This window comes from Falco peregrinus, chromosome 6 (genome assembly GCF_023634155.1).
Source record: "Falco peregrinus isolate bFalPer1 chromosome 6, bFalPer1.pri, whole genome shotgun sequence".
Taxonomy (NCBI): Eukaryota; Metazoa; Chordata; class Aves; order Falconiformes; family Falconidae; genus Falco; species Falco peregrinus.
In genome coordinates this window covers 80,902,198-80,929,563 of record NC_073726.1, presented here as the reverse complement: position 1 = coordinate 80,929,563, position 27,366 = coordinate 80,902,198, and the positions used below count along the sequence as shown (strand labels likewise).

At 44.9% G+C, this 27,366-nt stretch overlaps 2 protein-coding genes across 3 annotated transcripts in view; one reads left to right on the top strand and one right to left on the bottom strand.

Annotated features, from left to right (window-relative positions):
* BORCS5 (BLOC-1 related complex subunit 5) overlaps positions 1–13,454 on the bottom strand; it is a 78,188-nt gene extending 64,734 nt beyond the window's left edge. The window contains exons 1-2 of one of the 2 annotated variants that reach the window (XM_055809282.1): positions 12,714–13,454; positions 11,344–11,487 (exon numbers count right to left, since the gene is read on the bottom strand). In XM_055809282.1, coding sequence (XP_055665257.1) covers positions 11,344–11,487; positions 12,714–12,864 — 295 coding nt within the window. In that variant the 5' untranslated portion in view covers positions 12,865–13,454. Of the gene's footprint in view, positions 1–11,343; positions 11,488–12,047; positions 12,237–12,713 lie in introns of those variants that run through there. The other variant, XM_055809283.1, reaches the window with a different exon arrangement.
* Positions 13,455–16,781: 3,327 nt separating this feature from the next.
* MANSC1 (MANSC domain containing 1) lies at positions 16,782–24,211 on the top strand. The gene is made up of 3 exons (XM_005239389.3): positions 16,782–17,215; positions 18,062–18,202; positions 22,266–24,211. Exons 1-3 carry the CDS (start codon positions 16,996–16,998, stop codon positions 23,258–23,260), a joined length of 1,356 nt encoding a protein of 451 aa, XP_005239446.1. The 5' UTR covers positions 16,782–16,995; the 3' UTR covers positions 23,261–24,211.
* The last annotated feature ends 3,155 nt before the right edge of the window (positions 24,212–27,366 follow it).

Below are 27,366 nucleotides of genomic sequence, written 5' to 3'. Positions count from 1 at the left end.
AGAGGAAATATTACAAAATTCAGTATGTCAAACCTCACTCTCCAAGACAAATGAACCACAAAACTCCTATTTTCCTTTTTGTTAAGCTGCCCCAAGAAAGGAATAGAGACAGATCAAATTTGATTCTAAACATCAAGGCTTTACAACAATGAGCTTGCTGACCTGTGCATTATTGCTTGGTTTTCAATCTCATCTTACACACTTACACAGAGAGAACACGGCTAAGCTCCCACCAGACTGCTTTTATAATAAAGGTTTAGGGCTTGAGCAGACTTTTTTTTCAGTTCTACCTTAATAATCTTTTAATCTTTACACAATTTTAGTGAGTCAAACTCTTCATTAGAAAAGGGAGGCATTATCTACACATGACTTCTGGAATCTACTTTTTATTCTGCTAACAGTGTCTGGGTAGGGAAATAAAGCCAAGAGTAGATGCGATGTGTGAATGATGTGATGTTTTAGAAAGTGCAGTTAACTGCAGAAAGGCAGTAGATACAGAAGTATCATCTCATCCTTTACCATGATGATAGCAACGGAACTGAATCAGCATCCACAGAGGGGGAAAAAAAAATTTTAAAACATCAAGAATTGGGACTTAGGGTGTAATAAGTTACACTGTGCCTGTTGGTTAATCACAGTCTTCCTCAATAAATTGACTGTCCTAAAACCAAATAATCTTCTGGACTTGGATAAACTTATTAACTCCTATAAAGCCTAAGATCAATCAGAAACATTCATTTTTCAAAAGCAATGCATTGCAACACTGCTGCTGGTCTAGCAGCAAGACATGAACATTCCAGGAACAGCTGCTAGTCAAGCAAAATAACATTAACAGGGGGCCAAGCAGCATCACAAGTAGTAAACTATACATGTACAATTTATATGTACAGAAAATACATACTATATATACATCTTTTGTAGGCATAGTATATACATACTATATATAGCATGTACGTATAGTGTATGCACACACACACACACACATACATAAATATCTTTTAAAGCGAACAGTGTTCAAAGTTAAGGCATATATTGGCTCAGTACTGGGGGGGGGAATGAGGCTTAAACAACATAGTGCACTTGACTGATACTTTCTGTCAGTCTGCCACATGCCCACTGGGAAGTATAGAGCTCACTGGTCTTTGCTGGGAAGGCACCTGGAAGAAATTATGTCAAGCAACAGGACTCTAGAATAGGGACTTTGGGCCAAACTACTTTCAGGTTGGTTTGGGGTTATTTTTGAGGACAGAGGTGGGAGTTGTAAGGATGCAGTGAATAGTTCATAAGCATTTTAGACTTCCTTCCTGCTTTCTATTGACAGCCTCACTGATTCCTAATGGCAGACCTGTCCTGCAGGTAACCACAAAGTGATCTTTGGCATGTCTAACTCATTTTCTTCTTACAATCTATTTTAGATCTTCAACACCAGAAGACAGGGAAGTAAGACTTCTCCACAACTGAAGTGACCACTGATAATCATAACAGAGAAATCTGTTAAACACAGAGAGATTCCTCATTAAAGTGCTGTTTCAAATACATAATTACCATTCACCATTTCCTCCGAGATAGTAGGAATTTCTCATTATGAAAAGTCAGGTATTTTGTTTCAGCATCCACAGCCTTTTCCTGTGCATCATCTGAACACATCATTGCCATAGTAACCAGACACTAAAATTTTCTGTCCACATGTCAGTTTCCCTCAGGAACTCAGTCACAGTCACCACTCCAAGGTCCCATCCCTTCCCTGATCATCAGATGCTTCAGTCCCTGCGTGACAGACACATCCCAGACACAAACCTCTCACTCCTCTGCATCTGAGTGTCCAACACATAACACAGCAGTTCCTATCCAGTAAACGCAAATACTTCCCTATATTAATGGCTGGAAGCATACCGCAAAGGTGAAAGGAGCAGTAGGTATCACAGGGGCCAGCTAAAGAGTGAACCAAACTAACGGTACCAGGAGAGAGTTTCCATTAGGTCCCATTGTCTTCCTCAAATGCCACCCAGCCTACAGAGGGGAAACTTAATTTACAGACTTTAGTCCACTCATTAAAACTGCTGCAATATTGCTGTTTCTCCCTACTGAAGCTGTCTTGGAAAGGAATCCCTTCAAATACCTATCTCTATAAATAAACGTACACACACTCATGTGTATATATATCCTACTCACATTTCTCACAGGAATGTTTCTTTGCATGCATTTTTCATTGATATCAAACATCAGGTTCCAGCAGAAAGACATACATGAGAGAAAGATACCCACAGACACATCAAACAGGAAAGCAGCAAGAGAAATTTCAGCCACAGTCTCAATCAAGTCTTATGAGCAAGTCTTAACTTATAAGCAAGACAACAAAAGTATAGAAATGTGAAGGAGAGAGGGAGAAGAAAAAGATAATGCATCCACATTTAGATGCTAAAGTTCTTCAAGAACTAAAAAAATAAAAAAATAAAAAAAAAAGATGTTCTGCAAGTGCTTTCCCATCATGTTTATCCTTGTTCTAGAAAGATTTATTGGCGACACTACAGTAGAGCACACTAGCTTCTATACCTTATCAGTCAGATGTATCTGATTCGCAATCTCCTCTTGGCATAAAGACATCGCACCTTCCGTAAACACTTCCAATTACACTATATATTTTGGATATTATAAGTAATTATTTTCATTTTACTTTAACCAGTTAATAGTGATTTCAAGCTACACTGGCCAACATTGCAGGTACTCCTCATCAAAGCGTGTGGCAAATCTATAAGCCAGGACATGGTTAACTCCTCACCACATGGTACTTTCTCCTCAGCGCATCTTCTAATGTATCCAAAGGGTAGCTGCACCCCAAGAGCCATACGGGCCAGCTGGAGAGCTCTCTCACAGAAGCTCTGTGAAGGTAAAGGAAAGAGAATCTGCGGGCGACTTGTGATGACCACCAAATCTTAATTCACATGCAGCAAGATGATGGGGAGGAGCCATACATGGCTGAGGAGGTACAGACAGCAGTCACAGCTATTAGGCTCAGCAGAAACTGGAACTCAATGGTACTCATCCAGGAAAGAGAAGGCCAGACTGATCATCAAAGTACATATGCTCACACTCATTCTGTTCACCTGCTAATACACAAATTACACCACACAGCGTAGAACAACTTGCAAAGGTACAGGGGGGAAAAGGCAGACAACTGAGTATCCGCAGTCCCTAATACTCTCCCAACTAGTGTTGAGCATATTGTTTGGACACCTAATTGCAGACTCAAATCCTCTCACACATAAAACTGACTTAGTCCAAGACTCCAAGTAGTCAACAAAACACTGAGGAATACACGGAAATAGAGCACCACCATCATCATCCTCTCCCCCAGATATCTTTTGAAAGGAAAGCTCCTTTCCTCAAAACTAAGGCATCTCTTAGGCTCTATTTTCAGGTGCTGTTTCAAGTCATAGAACCAAAATGGAGAGAGAGCTCTCTGTAATACAGAATACTCATCCACAAGCCTAAAAATAAAAAAACAAACCACCAGAAAACCCCAAACCAAACAAGAAACAACCAACCAAAAAAACCCCACATCCAAACCCAACCAACCACTGAAACTAATAGGCAGATGTACACTCACATTAACATTCTTGGTACTTCTTTCTGCCTAACACGTTCATTTTCACAGACCTTGTTATAAGCACTAAGCATGAGGTCCATCCAACGAACCTGGACACTGCAAATTCTGTTAGAGCCCTATACCCTCATCAGTACTGTTAGTGTTGCAATAAGGAGATCCTCCTTGTAAGGCATAGGGGCAGAATTAGGCTGAAGAATCGCAAAGTGTAGAGAATTATAGGAACAAAATTCACTAATATTTAGCTATTAGCTAAACTCTACATAATAAATGGAAGTAGTAGTATAGAGTGAGGTAAGGGAAAGAAAAGCACAAGTCAGTTGGCAGAAATCAGTGAGATGTGACAAAATCTACTGCTTTCAAGGCAATAAACTCTAAATATCCATCCTTCTTCTATACGCTAAGCCAGAAAGAGAAATACATTGCTATTTTTCAGACAAGTAGTTTTCCTGCCTGAAATGTAACCTCATTTTTAAAGCTACAAAGGTATAAACAATCCTTTCAAGCTGCCCAACACAAGCTTACATTCTGCTGTAACTGGAGGACAACTGAAGGTTGGCACAGCATCAGTATGACAACACAATTTTCACCACTGTTCTCTGTCACAGAAGATATTTCTCACCATCTCCCTATGCTTCTCCGCTGAAGATGTGCACCAGCTATAATAAAAATACCACTGCCAAGCTTTCACTTTAAACCATATTGAGACAAAAAGGACGCTCCTTATGCTGGACCTATATTTCAAGACTCTTTCTGCCATGTAACTTTGGTTTCCTTCTTACACTTCTGCTAGGTAAACCCTAACCTCTCTAGAGTAAATGCCTCATCTTTTTCTTTGTGAAATACCTCTCTTGATAAATAATGAAGCAAAGTAAACATGGATAATGGGAGGCATAGTAAGGAAAGATCTCACTGGGTTAACAATAATGTATTCATTTGCTTCTAATTCATACCTGACAGATCTTTGCTTAATGTGGCCTTAAAAGCATTAAGGACAGAAATGCCGCAACCTTACCAAGCAACCTCTTCCCATGCTTTGCTATTCTTCCAGAAACAGCAGCAGTATTTGTAGGACAAGAATCCAGTTAATATTGGGCTAGTGGATGCTAACGAGCTGCACGCAATATCCTCCATATCACAAGATGTACACCATATATGTTTGACAGACAAAGGAACGGAGTGCACCACAAGTAACTTGCCATAGGTCTGCAGAGAAGCCACCTCTCACCCACGGGATATGGCTGGGAATGCAGGTGAGCCTTGAACTAAGAGCCTCGGCAACCCCTCACTAATTTCATTTCCCTCAGTGCTGGGAGTTCCTCTGACAGAAGACACGCTGTGTACGATGGCAGATGCGATCTGCAGTCTCGGCACATGACCCATACCCGAACTGTTCATAAGCCATGGTCTCCAGTCACGTCCCAGCTGCCTAACCCACAGAAATGTGTTCCTGGCCCTCAAGGGAACTTGCACACAACAAACCAAAGACTGTCAGACAGACTAAATAAAAAGAACAGTATCATCACATTGTTGTGCAGTAGGCCAAGCAGGCATCAGCAACAGCTTCAACAATTCAATATCCAGCATTAAAATGATTTTTAAAGTTTAATTAAGATTTCCTCTGTAGATAATTCTGAGCACAAGACAGTGCTGCTGAATTATCTCTAAATAACCACAAGCCCATATCCAGTGAACTTGTGGTACCACTTACGCTTCCAATGGATGCTACCACCATATTGGCAACCACTTCCCCCAAACAGGGAAAGGACAAGGAAAATGGCAGCACAAAAGAATTGCCAGTATTTACAGGGGACTAGTTACCAAAAGTTTGTTTCAAGTTCTGCAGGTGTTGTTGTCATTGCAGGTTAAGCGTAAAGTACAAGACCCACCAAGAGGAAGGTGACAGTCCCCCCCGCAGCACTGCCACCCAGGGAGCAGCCCAGCAGACCACAGCACATGCCTTCAAACCAAAGGCAGCAAAATGGCACTTGCTGTCAGCTGAGGAAGAGTCAGAGAGCATCTGCCCAGCACACAGCACTGACTGCAGTTTTCATAAGGCATCTAAGTTACCATCTCGGAATGAATTTGTCTTCCTATTAGATTTTGAAAAAGACTGTATGAGCAGCAGCAGTGAGTCCATCACCTTGGAAAAGCCCAAAATATTAAAATAAGATGAAACAAAGCACAACTGCAGCACACAGCTGAGACAGAAGGCCCCACATGCAGAACTAGTTTCCAGCCAAATGCAGACTCACCGTAAAGAGATGTCTTCAGAAGCCATTGTTTTGGCCAGACAACCCAGGCACAATCCCAGAAGCTGTTTAATCACATTTTACCAGCAGCAACTTCACAACCTACACCAGAGTCTCCTCTGTATGATACCATCACTAGACACAGATAGAACAGGCAACACTTGAGTGCTCAGAATTAGCTAATTCTTTCAATGCCGTTACCAATACAGTATCAAGATGCAATGAAGTCACCAGGCTTGAGCCAATTTAACAGGTTGCTACTGAAAAGGGGATCTAATGCCCTGGGCTCCTCCTTCACCACTGCTCCTGTCAATTATGAGACATCAACTCTAACAGTTGCTGACCTCTTCTGCAAGCCAACTCCAACCACCGACTCCACTCACAATGGAACCAACCAATAAAAGATAAGCCTTCTATGTCTTCTACCAAAATGCCCATCAAACACCAGAGCCGGAGCGACAGGGAGGACATGCCTACATGGCCAGAAACAAAAACAACACGGAGTGAGTCCCCTTTTCAACAGGGACAAGTTGCCAGCCTGGGCTGTCAATGAACTACTGTGCAGCAAACACAAAATTCAAGAAACTGAAAGTCATTCTTGAACTGGTATCCAAAACAAGAATATTTTCTCTTCCCATGCCTGTATGTTACTTGCATTTTTAACTTGGCACCAAACCAAACAATGCCACTTGAAAGTTACCATTTTCTATACAAGCCATGGGGCTACTAAAACACCTTCGTTTTCAGATGTTACAGAGGCATCTCCCAATAAAGTATAAAGACCATTCGCTAAGATGTTCCCTTTTGAAAAACCAGGTTAGAGTCTGCAAGTCTGTCAATAGACGCAAGTAGCCCAATAACGTTAACAGAACTGATCACCTGATTTGGAAATGACAAGAGGCACACTTCAAAATTAACAACTGATGAAGCTTGCCCAGCAGAAGCAGAAAGTCACTGCCTTTCTGGCAGCTTTTGTCAGCCAGTCAGGACACCTCAGACACTCACAATATCACCAGGGTGGCCAGAAGAACCATGAAACAAGATTGGAGAGCAAACTAATCACAAAATCCCCTGGGGACGGAAGGAGGCACAGCAACATAAAGAAGCTTCTGCTGCTCACACAGTGTCTTCGCAATGAGACAGTAACTTCTGTTTCTTTTGCTTCTTCATGCTGAAGACCCTCTACCAGTACAGAATTCTAACTGTACGTCGGAAGATGTTTATTTCAATAAACAGCCTCCAAAGGACAAACAGAGCTTGTAAGAAGAACAGAGAGTTTTTACTAAGGCCTGTAGCAACAGGATGAGGGACAAAGGTTTTAAATGGAAAGAGGACAGATTTAGATCAGACATAAGGAAGAATTTTAATTTTTATTTTTTATGATGAGGGTGGCACGACACTGGAACAGGGTACCCAGAGAAGTTGTGAATGCCTCATCATGAGGAGTGTTCACGGTCAAGTTGGACAGGACTTTGATGAACCTCATCTAGTGAAAGATGTCCCTGCCATGGGCAGGGGGTTGGACTAAATGATCTTTAAAGGTCGCTTCCAACCCAAACCATTCTGTGATTCTGTTCTACACTTCATTTCTTCCAAGTTTCTATTTTAGATACATACCTGGAAGAAGGATTGCTGCTTGGAAATCTTTTGGTCACCATCACAGACCAAACATTACAGACCAGTCCGCTTCTTTAATGTATTTTGCATCTTTTGTTTCCTTTTGTATCTTGAGTTTCCAAAACAGAGACAAACCTGACATTAAATATCACAGGAATTATCACCATCTTGGATTACTCGGAGAAGATGACTGATTTTATACACAGCTGGTAATGACTTCATGCTATGAACAGACTGCAAGGCCCAGGGACACTGAACAGACAGAAGCTTCATTTTGATGCAAATATCCTCAGGAAGCCACACAAAGGAAAGAAACAGCACATCACGTTTATTTCTGTATCACTTATAAAGAGGTCTCTACAGGAACACTAGCCACCAGGGAGAAGGCTGGAGACTTTCTCTGTTGCTCCCAGGAGTCTAGATTATAAATTTTCCTCCCACTTTAAAAAAATATTTTTTTTTTTTACATTAACTCTTGTTTCATCAAACAGTGAAGTTCTCTGCTACCATTTCTACTAGAAGTTTTTTTCTGCATTCAGGGAAAAAAAAAAGTACGCATACACAATCTCTCTGTAACCAAATATAAAACAGTTTCTGGACAACAACAATCAGACACTTCACTCCCAGGTGTACACCCTAAGAGTTGTTCTCTTCTCCTCTCAATTTGAGTAGGATTGGGATTTGCTGTTTACAAATAGCAGTATAACAGGCTTTCTTAACCCCACCATACAGGGAGGACTCTCCCCGTTCTGTCCACATGAATAAAGCACCAGAGAAGATACTCCCTGCCATTAAAAAGAGACACAGCAGTCCTTGACTCACCATAGCAGATGCTACACAACCACTTCAAGACAGCAGCACTTACCCCAAACCGCTATGTCCAACAGGTTCAAACACTGGAATCAGCAGATGCTTATACGCTCACCTCTCAAACACTGCTTAGTATGCATACTCAGTAACCACGACACAACAAGGCAGCAAACATTACTCAGAAGGACCTTACACAGTCATAGCTGTAACTCTGAGGTGCAATTTTTGCTGTAGAAGTCAAGGAAAACCTAGTACAGAAAATGTAACAGACGTTACACCGGCATTTTCTTCCAAGTGAGAGCGTACAACGCTAAAGACCTCCACCTTCACTGATCACAAGCTCAACTCAATATAGCTAGGAGAGATTAGTGCTTTTGCCTCTCAAGAACATGTAGTCCCCTTCACAAACATGTACTTCCCCAGCCCATTAATTTAACTATTAGGCTTCCTTTGAGACTTAAAAGCAAAATAAAGCCCCTTGGCTTTGCTCGGCCAAGGAGAAACTGGAAAGAACAATGAAGCCCACAAGAGCTATGAGTTCACCTCTTCAGCTCTCCAAGCTGGCAGGTCACAAAACACAAGTTTTTAGAATTAGCTCCTCAACAATCTATAGCATCCTTCTTCATCTATTCCAGGAACATGATCCTGCATGTGAAGAATACAGGTAAGAGTCCAGTCCAAAACAGAACAGCCTCTCGAGTGGGCCTGTGGCAGATCTGGGGTCTCTCAAGAGTCAACTCAGCAGCCTATGCTGCTTTTTGTGGTGAACACAAGCATCCCAGTCCTGTTGCTCAAGTAATGACATTTATTTGAGGCTGAAAAAGCTGTTTCTAAGTGATTAAGCGCGCAATACTCTTCAGCAGTCACCAGATGTCACCACATCTCTGCAGACTCGGAGGGAAACTTAGCAGGCCAAGTGATGGAAATAGAAAAGAAGGGTTCTATCACACATACATAGCTTCAGGTCCAAAGACTAGAAAAAGCAACTCAGTGACCAAGATGATTACGCATCAAACAACTTAACGCATGCATGTTTAAAAGTTAAAGGACCTGGACTGCCAGCTAAGGTAGTGCCTTGCAACTTTCTATCTCAGCCACATGGCTGCTGCTATCTCTTCTTTCTCACTTCCCACCTGAAGCAGAGGTGGATGTATCCTTGCACCTCAAACACCCATACAGGAACACCACCTCTGAAAGCAATCACCAATCCTGCTTCCCAAGACTTCTACAGCTCTTGTGAAACTGAAGTTTGCTCACCACAGTTCGAGGCTGGGTGGAACTGAAACTCTTCGTCATTGCACTCTTACACGTACACAACAACCTTGGTGCCAGATGTTAATGCACCTTCTAAATTTGGTCTCTCACATTAAAACTTCCTTATTTCTTTCATGGATTTGGGTTCCAGCATTTACATTCCACACTGCCACTGGCAAGATCCCGGTTCTGCCTTTTGTATAAGGCAGGACTCAGGCAAAGAACATTCTGCTCACAGGTGATGATCCTGCCTGCTGCTGACATGAACACTGCACCAACATCAGCAATCTTACGATCCATTCTAAAATGGCACTGAAAGCGTCAGAAATAAATCAAACACAGGTTTCTAAATCACTTCCTGTAACATTTTAAAAAACACACAACACTAAGACTCTGCTTCGTCAAAAGGGACTGCAGAACACGCACACACATGCACACCCTTCTTGGTCAAGGGGAACTGCAGCACCCGCCCCAAAAATATCCATGTTTGCTTTTCTCCCCTGTCCTTCTGCTCCTTCTGCTGGAAACAGTATCAGTGCTGTGCACATCTAGCCTCCCCTATCCAGCAGTACCCAACAAAACGCCAAATATTTGGCCCGATGGGATACAATAGCACCCCCAAGTTCTAGTCACGTTCCAGGTCCTAATGCAGTAGATACACACACCCACAAAAGTGAAGAGTCTCTGTCCAGAAAGTGATGTTGTGATATTACCTCACCTCTAGTGATGCCTACAGGGCAAAGCGGCTGTTGTATCTTCTCAGCAGCCATGCATGAATCAGTGACACTCAGACCCGTAGTGTCTAAACTCTCAGCTGTACAAGACCCCATAATTTCTTCCAGGAACAGGGAGCGCTAAACATCCGAGCTCCTTCCTCTCTGTCATAGCAGGCCTAACAAGGCACGACCAAGTGTTGCAGCCAATGTACACATGCACAATAGGCCTTGCATTTAAAAAAAAAAAACATAGGCTCACTGAGTGTCCACCACACGGCCCATTCACACAGGTCTGCTGACCCACACTGTTCCAGGGAGAGGAGCCCAGGAGCAGGCCGCTATTACCAAATCAATTTGTGCAGGCTGCTCAGACATCTCCCTTCCTACGGGACTTTCAGATACGAAGGACACTGCACAGTCTCCACAAAAAAGAGGCAACTAGAAGCCAGGCCACAAAACACACAAAGAGTTTTTGGTAAACTGTAGGCTTGACAACTCTGATTTAAATCTTCACTTCTCTTTGAACAGAATAAAAGGAACAAAGAAAGAGTTCAGCAGAAAAAAAAGAAAAAAAGACTGGGAGGAAAAGAAGCTAAGAAAAAAAAGACATGGTGGGAATTTAAGAAGTCCACTGATACAAAGAGATGTTGTCAACACAGGGCTTAAGGACCCATGCAAGCCTCAGCCTACTCCCCCGCCCCCTTCCCAAATGAGAGCAAAATCTGCTCTAGGTTGGAAACTCCTGCAAAGTGCCTTGATTTCAAGCAACTGAACCCATGCACTGATAGCTATGACTCAGAGTAACACACGTGTTTTTAAGAGCCTAGAGCAAAACTGGAGACTGTGGTCCATTACACATTAGAATGTAGCATTGCATCTCTCACCAATACTGGTAGGGGCAAGACGGCATGCTTGGAGCTGTAGTGTCTTCACAGTAGATGGTTTCACTGTGGAGAACATCACTAGCACCCCTCTAAACCAGTTCACCCACCGTTCAGAAGGCCGGCAATAATTATAACAGAAGAAAAGAAAGAAAGGTTTAAAACAAGAGGGGAAAGGCCTTTAAAGCAGAGGAAGGACAATCACTTACCTTTCAAAAGGGGCTGGAAAGTTGGAATTTCCTGCAGTTTTATGACATCTGGATCATTGCTGACATGCCGGGAGGATTGTGTTCCTGGGGCTACCACCACAATGTCGTCCATTTTTGCTCGTTGCTTGGCTGGCGATGGAGAGGCTGCAAAGATTTGTGATGAAAAAAAATCAGTCAGCAGACTCCATGAGAACTCAATTCTAACCAAACGCTGCTATGCTTAACGTCGCACAGGTGCATTTTTTACAGTATAAACACATCACGGAGATCACTGAAGAACTGTGAGCTCCCTTCACACGCTCCCTCTTGGGAACACGGTATGCTCAGCAGAAATTATTCAAAATCAGGGAACAGCCGATTGTGCAACACCTGCACCACGGACACCCCCGCACCCCGGGCACTGCACCCCGCTCCCTCCCCACACCCCCGGCCCGGGCCCTGGGTGCACCCACCCCGCCGGCTCTGCCCCCGCCGCCCTCCCTGAGGCAGGGCCGGGCCGCCGCCGGCTGCTGCCCCGCACAGCGACAGCCGCTCCCTTCCCCGCAGCAGCAGCCGCCGCCCCTCGCCTCGGCGCCGCGCCGGGCCGCCGCAGAGCCACCCCTCCCCGGGCACCCCGGGAGCCCCGCTGCCGCGGCCCCCTCCCTCCCGGCCGCCCACAGCCGACCGGCGTCCCCCTCCCGCCTCGGGACGCGGCGGGCACAGACCTGAGGCGCTGGGCTCGCCCGGGCGGCTCTCGGCCTCGGCGCTCTGCTCCGCTCCCATGGCGGCGGCGCCGCCGGCCTCCGCCTCTCCCGGCTCCTGCAGCGCGGCGGGCAGCGCCGCTCCCGCGGCCGCCCCCGCCGCCCGCCCACGGGGCTTCCGGCTGCGCCGGCCGGCGTCTGCGCCCGGGTCACGGGCAGGCTCCGCCCGGCACGGCACGGCGCGGCACGGCGGGCAGGCGGGGCTCCGGGTGGAGGCCGCGGCGCGGATGGTGCCTGCGGCGTCCCCGCGGGCTGCCGGCGCCTGGGCCCGGCCCTCCGGTCAGGCAGGAGCGGCGGAGAGCGCGCGCGGGGGCTCGGCGGGCAGAACAGCGCTGATTATTTTTTTAATTAGTCATATTAATTTTTCTGCCTTAAGGCAAACCCGCCAAACCGCAGGGTCTGCGTCCCAGCCTGCCCGGTCAAGTCGCCCCCGGCAGGGCCACGCCGCAGTCCCGCGCCTGGCTCGGCGGTGCCGGAGGCCCCCGCCCCCCGCCGAAGCAGGCACCGGGCAGGCGCCCAGGGCTGCCGGTGTCCCCGGGCCCGCAGCGAGGTACGAGCAGCCCGGACCCGAAGTTCACAGGCACCCCAGGTTGGGGGGGGGGGGGGCGTGACAAGGGGAAGGAAACGTACTTTGAGGCTCCCGGCTGGTTGCTCCCCGTGTGACAGGCGGCTCGGCAGCGCGCAGCGGGGCTGTGCAGGGACACGGGCGGTGCAAGCCCCGGGCGCGCCCGCTCCCCGCTCCCGCGCCGTGCCCAGCGGCAGCTCTGCGCCAACTCCCCATCGTTCCTCCCAGCTGCCTTCGCTAACTGACACCAAAATGTAATTCAACACAAAAACAATGCTCCGATCTCGTGGGAACTGCACGGCACGGCTGTCACCGAGATGAAGGTAATCCCCCTCCAACAGGACCTTTTGCTAGCTGTAGGCTGTACCTTTCTTTCAGCTACCTGAACAACTGCTTGATTCCTGCCGAAATAACAAATAAATAGCATGAAAGCAATGTAGTTAATCTGGGGGAACAGCAAACTATGGCTGGCACAATTTGGTTTACAGACCTGAGTTCCTAATCTGCAATATGCACACACGTGATTAAAGTCACACCCACGAGTAGTCTCGGTGGCTTTTAAGGAGGAAGTGGTAGTGTTTTAAGATAAATGCAGTTTTTAAAGATAAAGTGCATGATGTCCGTGGGGCTACAGCCTAACCAGTGCTTGCCACAGTGTCATTTGACATTATCCATCAGTCTCGGACAAATTTTAAAATGGGCTGCATCAGATCAGCACATTTAACTTGCATCCTTTCTGCTTCTGTGTAATGGACTTCCTACTCCTCCCTGACGTGTTTTCATTTATTACGTTGGAAGTGTGACTTTGCCATGCATCACCACCCAAGAAGAGTTTTAATTTACCTACCAACCAACAGATGTGTCTACCACATGAGATTTCATCATTGAAAACATTACTAAAATAAAGGTATATCTGAAAGCTTTAGTTGTGTAAGTGAATTCTTTATTTTGCCTCTAATGTGGATTTAACAGAGGTCCTCTGTAGAGTCCTGCAGCCAGTAACTAATGCACCTGAAACAGCGTATGGTTGTACATACCTGCATTAGAATATATAAATCTGATGTTTGTATCACCATGATCCAAGCAACTGAAGGGCCTCAGAAAATATTTTGTATCATTTCTTATCAGTTTCATTCTTCCTTTATGACTTACTCTGTATATTCAGTGCTTGACATAAATTAACTGTTTGAAACTATCTGGTGTATTAAATATGTAGGTGCATGTTTCTCAGAAAAGCCTGGTTAGGGCTTAAAGGCAGAAGCTGTGCATGGGGATAACGTGACACCAGAATAGCCCTGACCTGCCTGCCCCTGCGTCGGAGGTGTCACCTCGGTGTGCAGTCCCAGTCAGATGGTGGCAGTTCCCTTGGCCTCGTGCCTGCCACTGAGCAAGCTGGGTCAGGAGCCACACTCCTAGCCTCTCCAAGACTGGTTTACAATGACTAGTCTGGGGGCAAAGGATTTGACTATATGTGAGTGTATGTCAGTGTGAATACCACCCACAAACATTCTTACATACCTGTGTTTGAAGTTCCTGTTGTCTTTGCCCAGGTGTTTCACCCTGGAGGGCACCAGCTCCCAGGCTGAGAGGTGCTGTGCAGAGGCAGGAAAACACCTCCAGTGAATTCGCACTGTGATGCAGGGCTGACAGGGTCCCGCCATCCTCCCCTCTCTCAGCCTCCCTTCCTTCCCACCTCAGTGGGGAGGGGAGCACAGCAGCCACTGGGCAAGGCTGGCTCTCTTCTAGGCAGTGGCAGTGATTTCTACATGGCTTTTGATGGACCTCAGCTTCCCTGCACCTCATCAGCCTTGGTTGAGGTGCATCTGCTCTCTCCAGGGAGACTGAGTGCCCACCCTGCAAAGAAGAGGTGGGAAGGAGGGAAAGAAGCAATGGTGGCTCGACCAGGGCAATCTTGTCATCCCGTAGCATCTTTTCATAATATGTATCACATCAGCCCTTTCATACTCCCATAATCATCTATGCCTGTCTCTGCGCAGGTCTGCACGTTCACTATCATTCCAGTACCCCCAACACACAGTGGTATCCCAAAGGTCCCAGTGAAGAACCATATTCTTCACCCTTCAGTTACAATCACCCCAACATCAAATGATTAAGGGAATAATTAATAAAATCAAATGTATCGTTAGAAGTTTTACTTTAAGACAGTTGAAACAGAAGAGTTGTTAATGGTTAATCCAAGATATAAGTATTTTGTTTGCCATGCTAAGTGCTTCGTTAAGCACCTGGAAATCCTTTGAAAGAGTAACTTCAAAAGGAAGCACCCCCACAAGATAGATGAGCTTACTGGACCTTCTCCATAAGGAATGAGTTCCATAAAAACTAGGGGAAAAGTAATTCTGGCAGAGGGAGATCACAACTACTGACTCACTGACCACCAACCCCAGACCCAAAAGGAAGTTGAGACTGACCATGCAAACTAGTTAACATGAGAAGCAAGAGAATTACTTGACAAACAGAAAACTGAGTATTAAATAATGAAGGAATTAATGTAACTTGTAACCAATGAAGGCTGATGTCTTTGCTTGATGAACGGTATAAATAATGTAAAGTTTTGATGATCGGGGAGCTAGCCATTTGGGGGTTACCACCCTGCTCCCCGCTTTGTACAGACTAGAAAAAAGAAATTGAAATCCCTTGACTCGGTGTGTGAATTGGTACTGTACATCAGGCAACGAGCCCACTTACTTGGGGCCAAAAGTCCAGCCAGACCTTCAGCTTGGTTTTTTGTGCTTCTTTCAGCTCAGCTTCTCCCACCACCACTATGTAAACAAACACAGGTGGCAGCCGTGACTTAGCCTAACACATAGCAGAGGTAATATCTATGCTTGCTTTTCGTCTTCGTTCCCATAGTTCGTTCACTGTATGATACGGTTAACAGGTGACACCTTAAACATCCACATTCACTTATAGTCTTTTCTTTTAACAGTGAATACAATTTTACGAGTTTACCAAAAGAGAGAAATGTGTCTAGAAACAGACATTTTCTTAAATAAGTGCAGCTGAAAATTTCAGAAAACAACTCACCAAGAACGCAAAAATCACTACAAAACATTAGGAATTGCCCCAAACTGGCCATGAGATGAGATGAGATGGTGGGCTCAGTCTCTTAAAACACGTCCAAATAAAAGCCGACACCCACCTGTATTAACAAGGAGATGGGGATTGACTGGGCATGAAGAACATCTACCAGCTGCCTGACCCTTGGCATGAGTCCATGGTGTCCGGCGCAGCTCAGGGCAAGCGGCAGGGCAGTGCAGTGCAGGATGTGCCCTTGGTGCTGCTGTTGCTGCCTGCACCGCGCCCCTTCCAGGGAAGGATTTCAGAGAAGCAAGAAATCACCTCAAGTTAAGTTTCTTTCTTTAAAGTAGACAGCAGATGTCTGCCAGAGACGTGACCAGACTCCTTGTTTCCATTATCCTACTCTAACCATTACAACATGTATAATAGCCTGCCCTTTGGTACCTCTTCATGTCCATCCCAAAGAGAAAACGCCTTTAATTTACACACAACTGTGTTATTCTAAGTGCTCATAGTGTTCTCTTCCTTCTCTCTAAGGATGAGAAACTTGAAAGAGAAGGAATACATCTTCCCAACTTTTTATGCCTTGTGCTCTTTACTCTCTGGGCCACTTCTTACCCTGAAACTGTGCCACTCAAAAAAAAAAAAAAAAATTCCAAGGGAAACCATTACTTAAGCAAGCAATGGCACTAAGGCTATTGAGGGAAGACTGGCTAAGCCGCCAGTCCGTGCTGCCAGCAGCCAGGCTGCAGCAGCTCCGGCCGGTAAGTCGGGCCGCCTGTGCACAGACGGCACCGCGCGCTGTCCGCCAGGGCCGGTACGCGCCGCCGCGGGCTTCCCCGTCAGCCTCCAGCGGCGGGTCCCGGCCGGCGGGGCGGGGCGGGCCAGGCTGCACGCAGAACCGCGCCGCCACCGCCGCCTGCGCCCGAGGAGCCTCCCCGCGCGGTGTCCGCTTGGCGCCTGGGGCCGGCGGGCGGCTGGAGGAGCGTGATGGCCCCGCCGGGCCGGCAGCCCGAGCCCCGCTCCCGCCGCGCCACCTCCCACGGCCCCGCCTCCCGGACGTGCCGCGGCCCGGGGCACCCCCCGCCCCGCCGCCCCGCGCAGCCCGCCCGGCCCCGCCGCTGCCGTCCCGCGGCCCGAGGGTCCCCCCGAAACACGTCCCCCCCCCGGCAGCAGAGGAGGCGTCGCGGCTGCCGGCGCTGCGGGGAGCTCGCCGCCAAACCCGGCTGCCGGCGGAGCAGGGTGCCGGGGCCGCCGGTGCCAGGTGTCGTCACAGCCCGGCGAGGGCACCCCCGGCCCCGAGCAACCATGCCTGCCGGTAGCAGCCGGTGGCTGGTTCGCCTGCTGGCGCTCACCTGTCTGGTGGCCGACCCATCCCTGAGCCAGGAGTGCTCCACGGAGAAAATGGAAAACACCATCATCGATATAAATTTATCGCTGCCCGAGGGCGTCAGGAGCGCCGAGCCGGTGCGCGCCCGGGACCCGGAGGCGTGTGTCCGCGCCTGCTGCTCGGGGGCGCCGCTCGCAGGTAACCGGCCCCGCTCCGGGCTCCTCTGTCCGTACGTACCGACCTCGGGAAACTGCTTGGGAAGTCCGGGCTCGCGTGGTATTCCGGGGCTGCTGGCTGCGTTCGGCGCTGAAAGCTTAATTTATCCTCTGCGTGCGGCTGCTGGCCCGCCGTGCCAGCGGGGTGCTACATCCCAGCGGTGGACCCCCCCCAAGGTCAAGAAAATAGCTGTGGCAAAGTAAGGATGGTGGTTTTAAACGTGAAAACCTCTCCGATCCCTAGACCCTCAGATGCATAAACTGTGTTCAGCAGAAGGGCTGCGTTTAGTTTTAGCCAAACCCGAGAGCGGTCACCCTTCCCTGAGACCGTGGCTGTGCGTTAGCTCCTGGAGCAGTAGGATGTAGGGCAGGGAGTAGAAATGACGGTGGTAAGCGTGACACAGCCACCCCCCCACCCCCCACAACCAGCAGCAGGCCAAGCAATTCCTGGGATGTGATAGGGAAAAGCGTATAAATAATTTCCTTCCCCATGTGTATATCGAGGAGGTTTTCAGATTTATCAGGATTTGTAAGTGAGAAATTGTTAGATAAAGTGGTGCCAGTCTGGTATGGGTGAGGGGAGGATGACGGATTTGACTCATTATTTCCCCAAGTTTATCTGTACAGGAAGAGGAAGGTGTGACCTTTCATGTATTGGCCCTGGGCCATTCTTCTTCAGTCCTGGGCTGTTTTTCCTGTAGAAATGTTTCTGTAGTTAGTAGTTTTCCTCTTACTCACATGAGAAGAAAGTAATTTAAAAAACTAGAGCTTATTATCAAGATGCCCTAAAATTCTTATTGCCGAAACACGTATTTATCATGTTTTACAGGAGACAAGAAGTGTAATTTGATGATTTTTGATGCTCGAAGGACAAGCGCACATCCAAACTGCTACCTGTTTTACTGTCCTAGCACAGAGGCTTGTCCAATGAAACCCGCAGCAGGACTTGTCAGCTACAAGATAACTAGAGGTAAATAACAGTAAAGTCCCTGCACTAGGTGACTTTTCCACCTGTGAGTTTTCAGTAGTGACCAGAAAATGTTTGGGGGTTGTGTTTTTAGTAAAGTGTTCCAAACCAAGTACTGTAATTTGAAAATGCTGCTTTTTTCCTTTGTGGAAGATGGGTGTGGGCAGCTGTGTGGTGAGCTCCTGTGTGAAGCTCCCAGCTTCCCAGTTGGAATAACATCCCAACTCTTATGAAATTCCTTCGCATTAGATTCAGAACTCCTCATAATTTTCCCTTGCTTAAAACAAAAAGAAGCCATTTCCATCTTAGTATATTCAAGAAGGAAAATTTCCTGTATGTAATGCTGAAGAGTATCACTGAAAACAATGGAAGTACCATGCCCTTGTATAAGCTGTCTGTGTATCCAAAGGATCCATGCTACGCTGATGAATACCATGTACACACAGAGGCAGAAACACTGAGCAAATGTTGGGCAAGCCTTGGAGCGCCACTGTGATGGTGCTGAGTAAATGGCAATAGTAATCATTATTTTCTGCTTTCAGTTAGGGAACCTGAAGTGCAGATGTAAACTGTCTAAACTCAAAACTTTATGGCATGTGGGCTGCAAACCCAGAAATCTCTCGCTGTCGTGTGCTGTGGGATTTTTCATAGCAAGTCTTACTTGTTGACTGACGTTGACTTGCACCAGACCTGTTTGAACAGCTCAGATAAGAAACTGATAATTAGGCTGTCCTGCCAAGAGTTCACAGGGTGGTTTCAGTGTGGCTGCTTGAGAGAGCAGAATTTTCCTATTTCCAGAGACTGAACTTTGGCTGAAAAAGAGAACTTTTCCAAGAGCAACTATGCAAGGAGTGGCAGCAGGATATGTAGAAAGATTATTCACATCATGTTACCAAATACTTTTGTGCAAGAACAATCACACAGGAATTGGGCAAAGGCAATGTGCAACAAATGAATTGCATGCTTGTAAAATTGTTGTTAGAACTATTCTTTTCTCCAGCTCCTCCTTACCTGGAAGATTATAGGGGTTTCAAAGAATGAAGCAAGAAATATAACTGTACATCTGCTTTCGTTCTGCATGTAGTGTAATGCTCAGTTAACAACTTGATTGCATGTACCATCTCTTTTACATTTTACATTTTTTAGCTTCTGTGAACATGGAATTATGGAAAGGTTATGCTAGTTTACTTTATGTTCCTGATAGGTTTTCAAAGGTAGTACCTGAGCAATGTTGGTACTGACAAACGTTTCAAGCTTCATTTTTTCATATGAGAATCTGCATGTGATTACACTGAAAGCCAAACTAAAAAGGGGAAAGATAATTTACTAGTAATAAGGCAACTTAAAATGCTGATCTTATGTTAGTAATTTAATTTTGTTTGTTCTTTTTTTAACTATTCTTGTGGCTGATAACTAATGGAAACAACCTGTGGCTTGGGAAGTAAAACATTTCCTTGTCCCAGCTGCAGAGAGCTATTGCTAAAAAAGAACTAACATTTCTGGTTTCTGCTGTTCATGTACTTTTGTGCTGCTTGCCTTTTCCACCCCACTAAGATACTCAGGCAAGATTGAGGGGTTCTAGCAAAGTATGCTCAGGAGGTGTTTACTTGGTTTTTTTTTAAGGGTGACAGCCTGAAGTTTGGTTTCTAATGCAGTTTATTGGATTTGAGCTATCAGCAGGACCATTTTATTTTTTGAATCTCTTCTGAATGTTTGACTTGCATAGTGCCCTTGTTCTTTCTTATCAACAAGCATATCTGTTCTAGTACTCCAGCTGTACCTTGTGTATGACAGTTTTTGGCAATTGCATTTTGAAGCTTGTAGTCTAAAATGGAGACAAAGAATACTATAAAATCAATATTTGATGCTCAAAAGGTGGAGTAGAGTTAGCTAATGCAGGCAATTACATTACTTATTCTGAGTGCTGCAGAGTAGCAGTGATACTTAACGCCTGTGTGGGACTCGTCATGTAGCCTCCCTGTGCTCCCTCCACATGTCCTTTGAGTGCTGCGTGAATCATAGATTCATAGAATGGTTTGGGTTGGAAGGGACCTTAAAGATCCCTTTAGTTCCAAGCCTGCTGTCAAGGGGGGTTGTCCACTAGACCAGGTTGCTCAAAGCCTGGCCTTGAACACTTCCAGGGATGGGGCATCCATAGTTCCTCTGGGCAACCCATTCCAGTGCCTCACCATCCTCACAGTAAAGAATTTCTTCCTAATATGTAATCTAAATCTGCCCTCTTTCTGTTTAAAGCCATTCCCTCTAGGGAATGTAGGCCTCACTACATGGCCTTGTAAAAAGTCCCTCTCCAGCCGTCTTGTAGTACCTTTAGGTACTGGAAGGCCACTGTAAGGTTTCCCTGGAGCCTTCTCTTCTCGAGGCTGGACAACCGCAACTCTCTCAGCCTGTCCTCATCGGAGAGGTGTTCCAGCCCTCTGGTCATCTTCGTGGTCCTTTTCTGGACTTGTTCCAACAGGTCCCTGTCCCTCTGATGTTGTGAGCCCCAGAGCTGGATGCCGCACTCCAGGTGGTGCCTCATGAGAGCAGAGCAGAGGGGGAGAGTCACTGTCTTTGACCATACAGTTTCTGATTATGCATATAATATATTTTTATATTATGTAACAACTGATAATTTGTTATTTATAGCCACTCTTCTAAAAAGAGAGTATGGCTTTTCTCTAAGTCAGACCTTGTGGTCGGAGTCTATTATCTCTGTTTAGGATCTTACTTTGCAAGCAAGCTGGTGCTTGACTGGAAGGTTAGGATAAAGATTGGTGTCTGTGATTCAAGTGAAGTATTTGCTGTGCGCTTGTTTAAAGTGTTGATAGCTTTGGGGTTTGTTTTGGGTTTGTTCGGGGGTTTTTTTTGCACTTCATTTTTTTGTGGAGTCTTAAGACTTGGATATATGTACTAAAAAGCAGCCAAGTAAGCTTCTGTGCATGTATAATAAAACTGAAATATATCCATTCCTCTAGATAATATTTCTACTTGAAAAAAAAGTGACAATGAAAATGTCATGGGCTTTTTGTTATTTATTTAAATTCCAGTGCAATTGACAAACCTTTTTGCTTCTATAAAAAAAGGGATGAAAGTCAGTACTACATGATAATATATCTATAAAATAATTATAAATGTAAACTTTATATACATATGTATTTATATATACAAATAGGAATGATAACAATTAGCCAGTCTTTCCAAGAGTTCATGTCATCCAAAGTCTTTTGATAATACCTGTGTAGAATCAGGTAGCTGCTAGGATTATTGTTTGTATGGAATTTCTGCCACATAACACTTGTCCTGCTTCCAAATACTGCTAAGCGACATTCACCCACCCGTTTTGCATGGAATATGTATCAACTTTTGAAAAAATTACAAAGTGTAGTCTGCTTCTGGTGGAGGTCTTCACTGCAAATACCTGGCAGGCTCCTGGAGCAGTGTCTTTCTTCTAGCCAGGCAGTAGAAGCTCAGGTCTTTCCTACAAATCAGTATGTGATTAAAAGGGCCTACAAAATGGGGATATTATTGCCACCTTGTATCATAAGACAGTTTTTCTACGTGAATTGAATTGTGTCAAGCAATCACAGGGTACTTGGATATTAAAAGAAAGGGTAGTATATAATCACCTTGGCTAGGTGCAAATATGTGCACCTAACAAAAGTGAGGTTGGTGATATGTACTTCTTACCTGATAGAGGCTGAGAATAGTTTGAAGGCAATGGGCCTACTCACTCTGCTTTTCACCTCTCGATAAATGCTTCCCTGCATGCAGTATAAGTGTAAAACAATCAGATTGGGATGATCTCACTGCACAGGTGAATTCTGTAAGAAGTTACAGTCAGGGTCTGATGTGCCTGGGCTAAAGGCTGACGGGTCTTATGACACAGGCAGAATTTAGAAGTCACTCTGCACGTTTCAAAGAAAGGAAGATCATGATGCCTCGTTAGTTTCATTAGTTGCTTTCTGGAGCACCCTTATATCACTTTTACTAAGAAATACAACTAGACTAAGCCTGTGGTAGTCAAAAATAAATTTAATAAATACTGGTATTTCCTTTCTGTTTCCAGACACACATGCCCCAGAAGATACATCATTCAAAAGTGAGGACATTTCTTCAAATGAATATTCATCTTCAGATGCTGGAGCCGTTATTTCTCGCAGTCAAACTAGCCATCAGAATCTTAGTGCTGCTTTGCAACAATCTGCCTTTCATCAGGCATCTGAACTCCTGAACCATGTGGTCAAGCATTTAGATAACATTGCATTTCATACAGTTTTTCCTGAATCTCAAAGGGCAGAACATCCTGAGAGCTTAGACCCCACCCCAAGTCAGAAAGCAGTTAACGTGCCACCAAACATATCTTCTGCTGTTCAGATTGGAACCCCCTCAGCTTTGTTCCCCACCATCCAGTCTAGCGCTCCTGAACCCACTAGTACTACTTTTGTTCCTGTGCCTACGAGTACCATGCGACTGGAGTCTCATACAACCTCTCTGCATCCTGGTGGTGCTAAACCTACAACTGTCACCACCACCACAGCTACTTTTCCACCTACTGTAGCCACTAGAGCTAAGCCTGGTATTCTTGCCACCAGCATGGCTGTTACTCACTTTCCTCTTTCCAGTCCCACGACTTCTGCTTCTACTTCTGCAATCAAGTGGGTGACCACGAATTCCAGATCTGCTACTGCCCCACCAGGGCTAAGAACTTCAGCCAGCCCCCCTGAGCCAACAGTTGTCTCTTCCAACCATACCAGCCACATAACACTCCTCTCTTTTTCAGGTTTCACTCTGTCTCCTAGCAATTCCCCCACATCTTCCCAAAATGACCCTCAGGGTTATGACCCATTGGATGCAGAAAGCTACCTGCCAGAGAGTGCTCTGAGAGGGAAAGGTGTCATTCAGCTGGGAGAAAAAAGCAGCCTTGTGGCAGCTTTGCTTTTTGGGGTGATATTCTTGTTACTAGTTATTGCATTGACAGGGAAGAAAATATACGAATCTCTTCAGAAGAGGCATTATACCAGGCTGGATTACTTGATCAATGGAATGTATTCTGACATATGATGGGAAGAGGGAACAAGATTATGAGGACCATCTCTCATCTTTGAGAGGACAACTCTGAAACAGAAGAGTAGGTATTGAAATCTCGGAAGAGGATGGATTCCTTTTTCGGCCACTAATGGGAAAGCGGCGGATGGCTTTGGTGGGGAAGAAAACTGCTTTTTCTACACTGAACTATAATGTCTGTCATTTTTGATTTATTACTGAATTCTGAAAATAAACACTCAAATCCAAGTTAAGCAAAGAAGGTCTTATATTTAAGAAGAAAAAACATTTCAAGAGCTTAATTTGTAGTGTGACAAGATCAGTGGAATAGAAGCGCACCTAATAAATTGAGTGCATGTGCAGCACGTGGGTGTTTTCAGTGCTATTTGCACCAAACTCCATGGTGTTACACGATTGTCTAGCAGTCCTATTTACTCTATTTGTAGCCTTAAAGGAGTACTTAGTTGTAGAGCTGTGCATTCAAATGGTTTTAGGTACAAACAGTAAGAATTGTAGCACACATAACATGGCTTAATTTTCCTTAGCTACATGTAGTTTATGGATATATGTTTATCTTTAATGTTTCTTTCTGTATACATCACAAGCTGTCCTTAAAACCACATGCTGCAAACCTGAATGTGCCTTTTCTAAAGAGCTCACCACCTTGTAGCACATAGGGTTTTTGCAGTATGTATCCAAGAGAATGAGTTTTTCCACTATCAAAGTAAAGCAAGCTGCAATCAAGCTCTTCCATGACAAATGGCATGACCAAGTGACTTGGCATATGCACAAGAGAGAATCTGTTCTAGTACACCGAAATCCCTGACAGTTGAGACTCGGCACCTGATCATAGAGCAGGCAGAAACTTGTGAAGGGTCATAGCAAAGACAACAGCTGTGTTGTTGGCAGAAGATACACAGAAAGCTGTGGTCTCCATTTGCTGAACATCTAAGTTTTAAAGGAAAGTGGTGGCTGTAGGTAGGGTGTTGTAGGTGTTGTAGGAGGGTGCCTGCCTCAAAAAGTTTCCTGCAGTCGGCAGGAGCAGATGAACAAGGCTGCGTTATCTTAATGCTTCTGGCATTCTCCTACTTTCCTCATCAGGCTGGTGGCTCTTCAAATAGCTGCTTGCAACAGTGCTGGACTTGCTGTCCCTCCTGGACACACAGAGCTCTTGCTGACTGTCAAAGCACACCCTCTTCACTTCTAGGGTCATCTTCATGTGACTGGTAATAAGCACAGCTGCTCCGTCTGATCTTCAACAGCAACGAGAGAGGAGTGGGAGCGTATGTGAGCATCTGCTGCCCACTACACAACTTCCAGTTTGTATTATCCACATTTCCCTTCACATACACCCAGTTTAAACTTGTTTTTAGAATGAAAGACTAGATTTCAAAGTATCCATGTGGCAGGCAGCATAATCAACAACAAACATCAAGACAGAGAAGGAAGGGTGCGTTGTGAGTACAAGGAATTAATTCTATTGCAAAATATGAAACGTGACTCATGTCCAAGAGGTTCTTAGATCTGTCAAGCTTAGTGCAGTGGGAAGCAGGCGTGATCCAAAAATGGCCTCAAGGCAAGTTTTCTGAGAGCTCTAACAATACCTTTATGCAGAAAATTCTCTGAAAATTCCATTATTCAAAGATCAAAGAAAAGCCAGTATTCCTTATGTCAGGAAGTTGAATTCTTACTATGTGGGGGCTGTAAATTGCTTTATAGACTCAAAACCAGTTGGTCTTCTACATTGTTTAAGTCTGACAATTCTTAAATGAAAAACATTCTGGATAACCTCTTAAAAGTGAGCAAAATTACAAAAGAAAAGTATCTCAAGTTCAAGCTTATCTGTTGACTGCACTTTGTTTACCTCAGGTTTGTTTGGGTTTTTTAAGAGCTATTTTCAAAGGTTTCTAGTCAAGGAACATGACGAGGGGGAACAACATTTCTGGGAAATGAGTTAATAAAATGATAAGTACTAGGCCCAGTTGTGGGCTGTAAAATGCAGGCGCAGATCCGTAATTTTCTTTCAGAAGAACTACAACTTTGAGAGATGCCTTCTACATTGCTCATGCCATCACGGCAGCTCATTGCAGGAGGGGTGCTGAGAACAACCCCTGAATCCTCACTGTGCATTTCTGCTGTAGTAGGTAATTTGTTGGAGGGAGAGATGGTTGGTGTTAATTGATACGGTACAGTACAGTAGAGTTACATTCAAGAGAAGGCAGACAGACATATCTCTTGGTCATTCAGAGCACTGGGTATATTTTTGGCTAGTATCATTAGCAACATTGTCCTCCAACCTAAATAACGAAGTATATCAAGCCTGGTGAAAGGCAGAAGTAAAGGAGAGGTGCATGAGTCCCGTGACTAATTTGGTGAGGATGCCAAGCTGAGTGGCCTTTCACAGTTTTTTAGTGAAACAAACAACTTTACATGTTCTTACATTAAAAATCATTTTTTATGCTTGAGCAAAGAAGAGTAGATATTAGGCAGTGTACTGAAACACTTTTTTTTTTTTTTCTTCTGTCCATTTGTCTTGTTGGATTAAGAACAAACGGAATTGTTAGGTGACCACTTGTGATCTTTCAGGAGAGGCATTTACAGGCTCTGTTTGAACACTAGAGGGCAACAGCAGTTTATTAAACAGAATTGACAAGATTTGAGGATGCTGATATAAAAATGTTTTAATTAGCTCAGTTTTTAACTTTCCAATCAATGGCTATTTCATTGCAAAAATGCTTTATAGGGAAGTTGTTTATTGGAAGATTCTGGGTGGAGGATTATATACACACACTTCTAAAATTTTTTAATATATCTGAGTGGTAGCGAACAGCTATAGAAGACAACAAAACTAAGCATATTATCTTCTGTATTTCAATAATGTTAAATCAGATTGCATTATTAGTCACATACTGGCATTACCAGTTAACAGAGCAGGAGAGGAAGGTTTCCCATCATCATTTTTTCAACTATGGTGCTTAATTATATGCATTTTTGGAGCTTATTTATTTATCTGGATAATGCCCATGTATTAAGAAACAGAAAGGAGTGAGACAGAGTAACTGTAAAAAATCCTTCTAGTTTGTTAGGCTTAGTAACACCGTTTATCAAAAACTTACGTGCAGCTTTCTGTTTGTCCATTGACATTTCCTATGGTCTTCACTGTGCACCACACATGTAACGGGACGGTTAGCCATCACAATATGATAACAACTTGTGCACTCGGGTAGGTGTTTCTGAAGGCAACCAGTTATGTTACAGCATGAGGCCAAAAGCAGATTGACTTTAATCACCTGGAGAGTGTAATACATGCTGTAGCTACTGGTTTTCATGGTTTTGCTTTATAGTGCTGAGCAATCATAAGGTGTGTAGACCGTCATGAACAAAACTGTTTTGTGGTATTGTACAGCAAGGCAAATAGAAAGCCCAAATTTTATAACCACTGCAAACAGTCATAAAGAAATAAATTGCAGATCTTTTTGAGATGGGTGAGATGAGTACATACTCCCTACCTCAAAGGGCTGCAAACTCAGTATAGTGAGTTCTCTTCAAATAGTGTTTCAGTTTATTGTAATCCTGTAGGAGTAGGAAATGCTTATACTTAGGATTCTTTCAAGTAAATTACGAACCAGCTAACAAAACCAACCAACCAACCAACCCCCCCCCCCAAATAATTACATGAGAAGACAGTTTCAAAACAGAACCTTATTTTTCTTCCTCCTACAAAACCATCTTAGTGGATTTGAATCTGATGACACCATTTAATACTGCTTTGATACCACCATCCCACACTCCATACTGCTACAAACATAGAGTTTAAAGTGCCAATATTGCAATCAACAGTTCCCACCCAGTATCTCTTCATACAGAGGAACAATACTTCGTGCTCTCACACTCCTGAAATTGGCCAAGACTGCTGGGCCCTTCCTATGCATTACTCAGTCTCTCATGCAGGTAATACACTTCTCTACCTACCTGTTCATTGATAGTTGTGGGATGCCTGCATCCCCTCATCATTTAAACTTCTCACACATCCCTTCAGGAGCGTACATACCATCCCCACATGCTTTACCAGCTTCTTGATGGGTAAGTCACCTGAAGAGCCCTACCTTCAGGTTACATTGAAA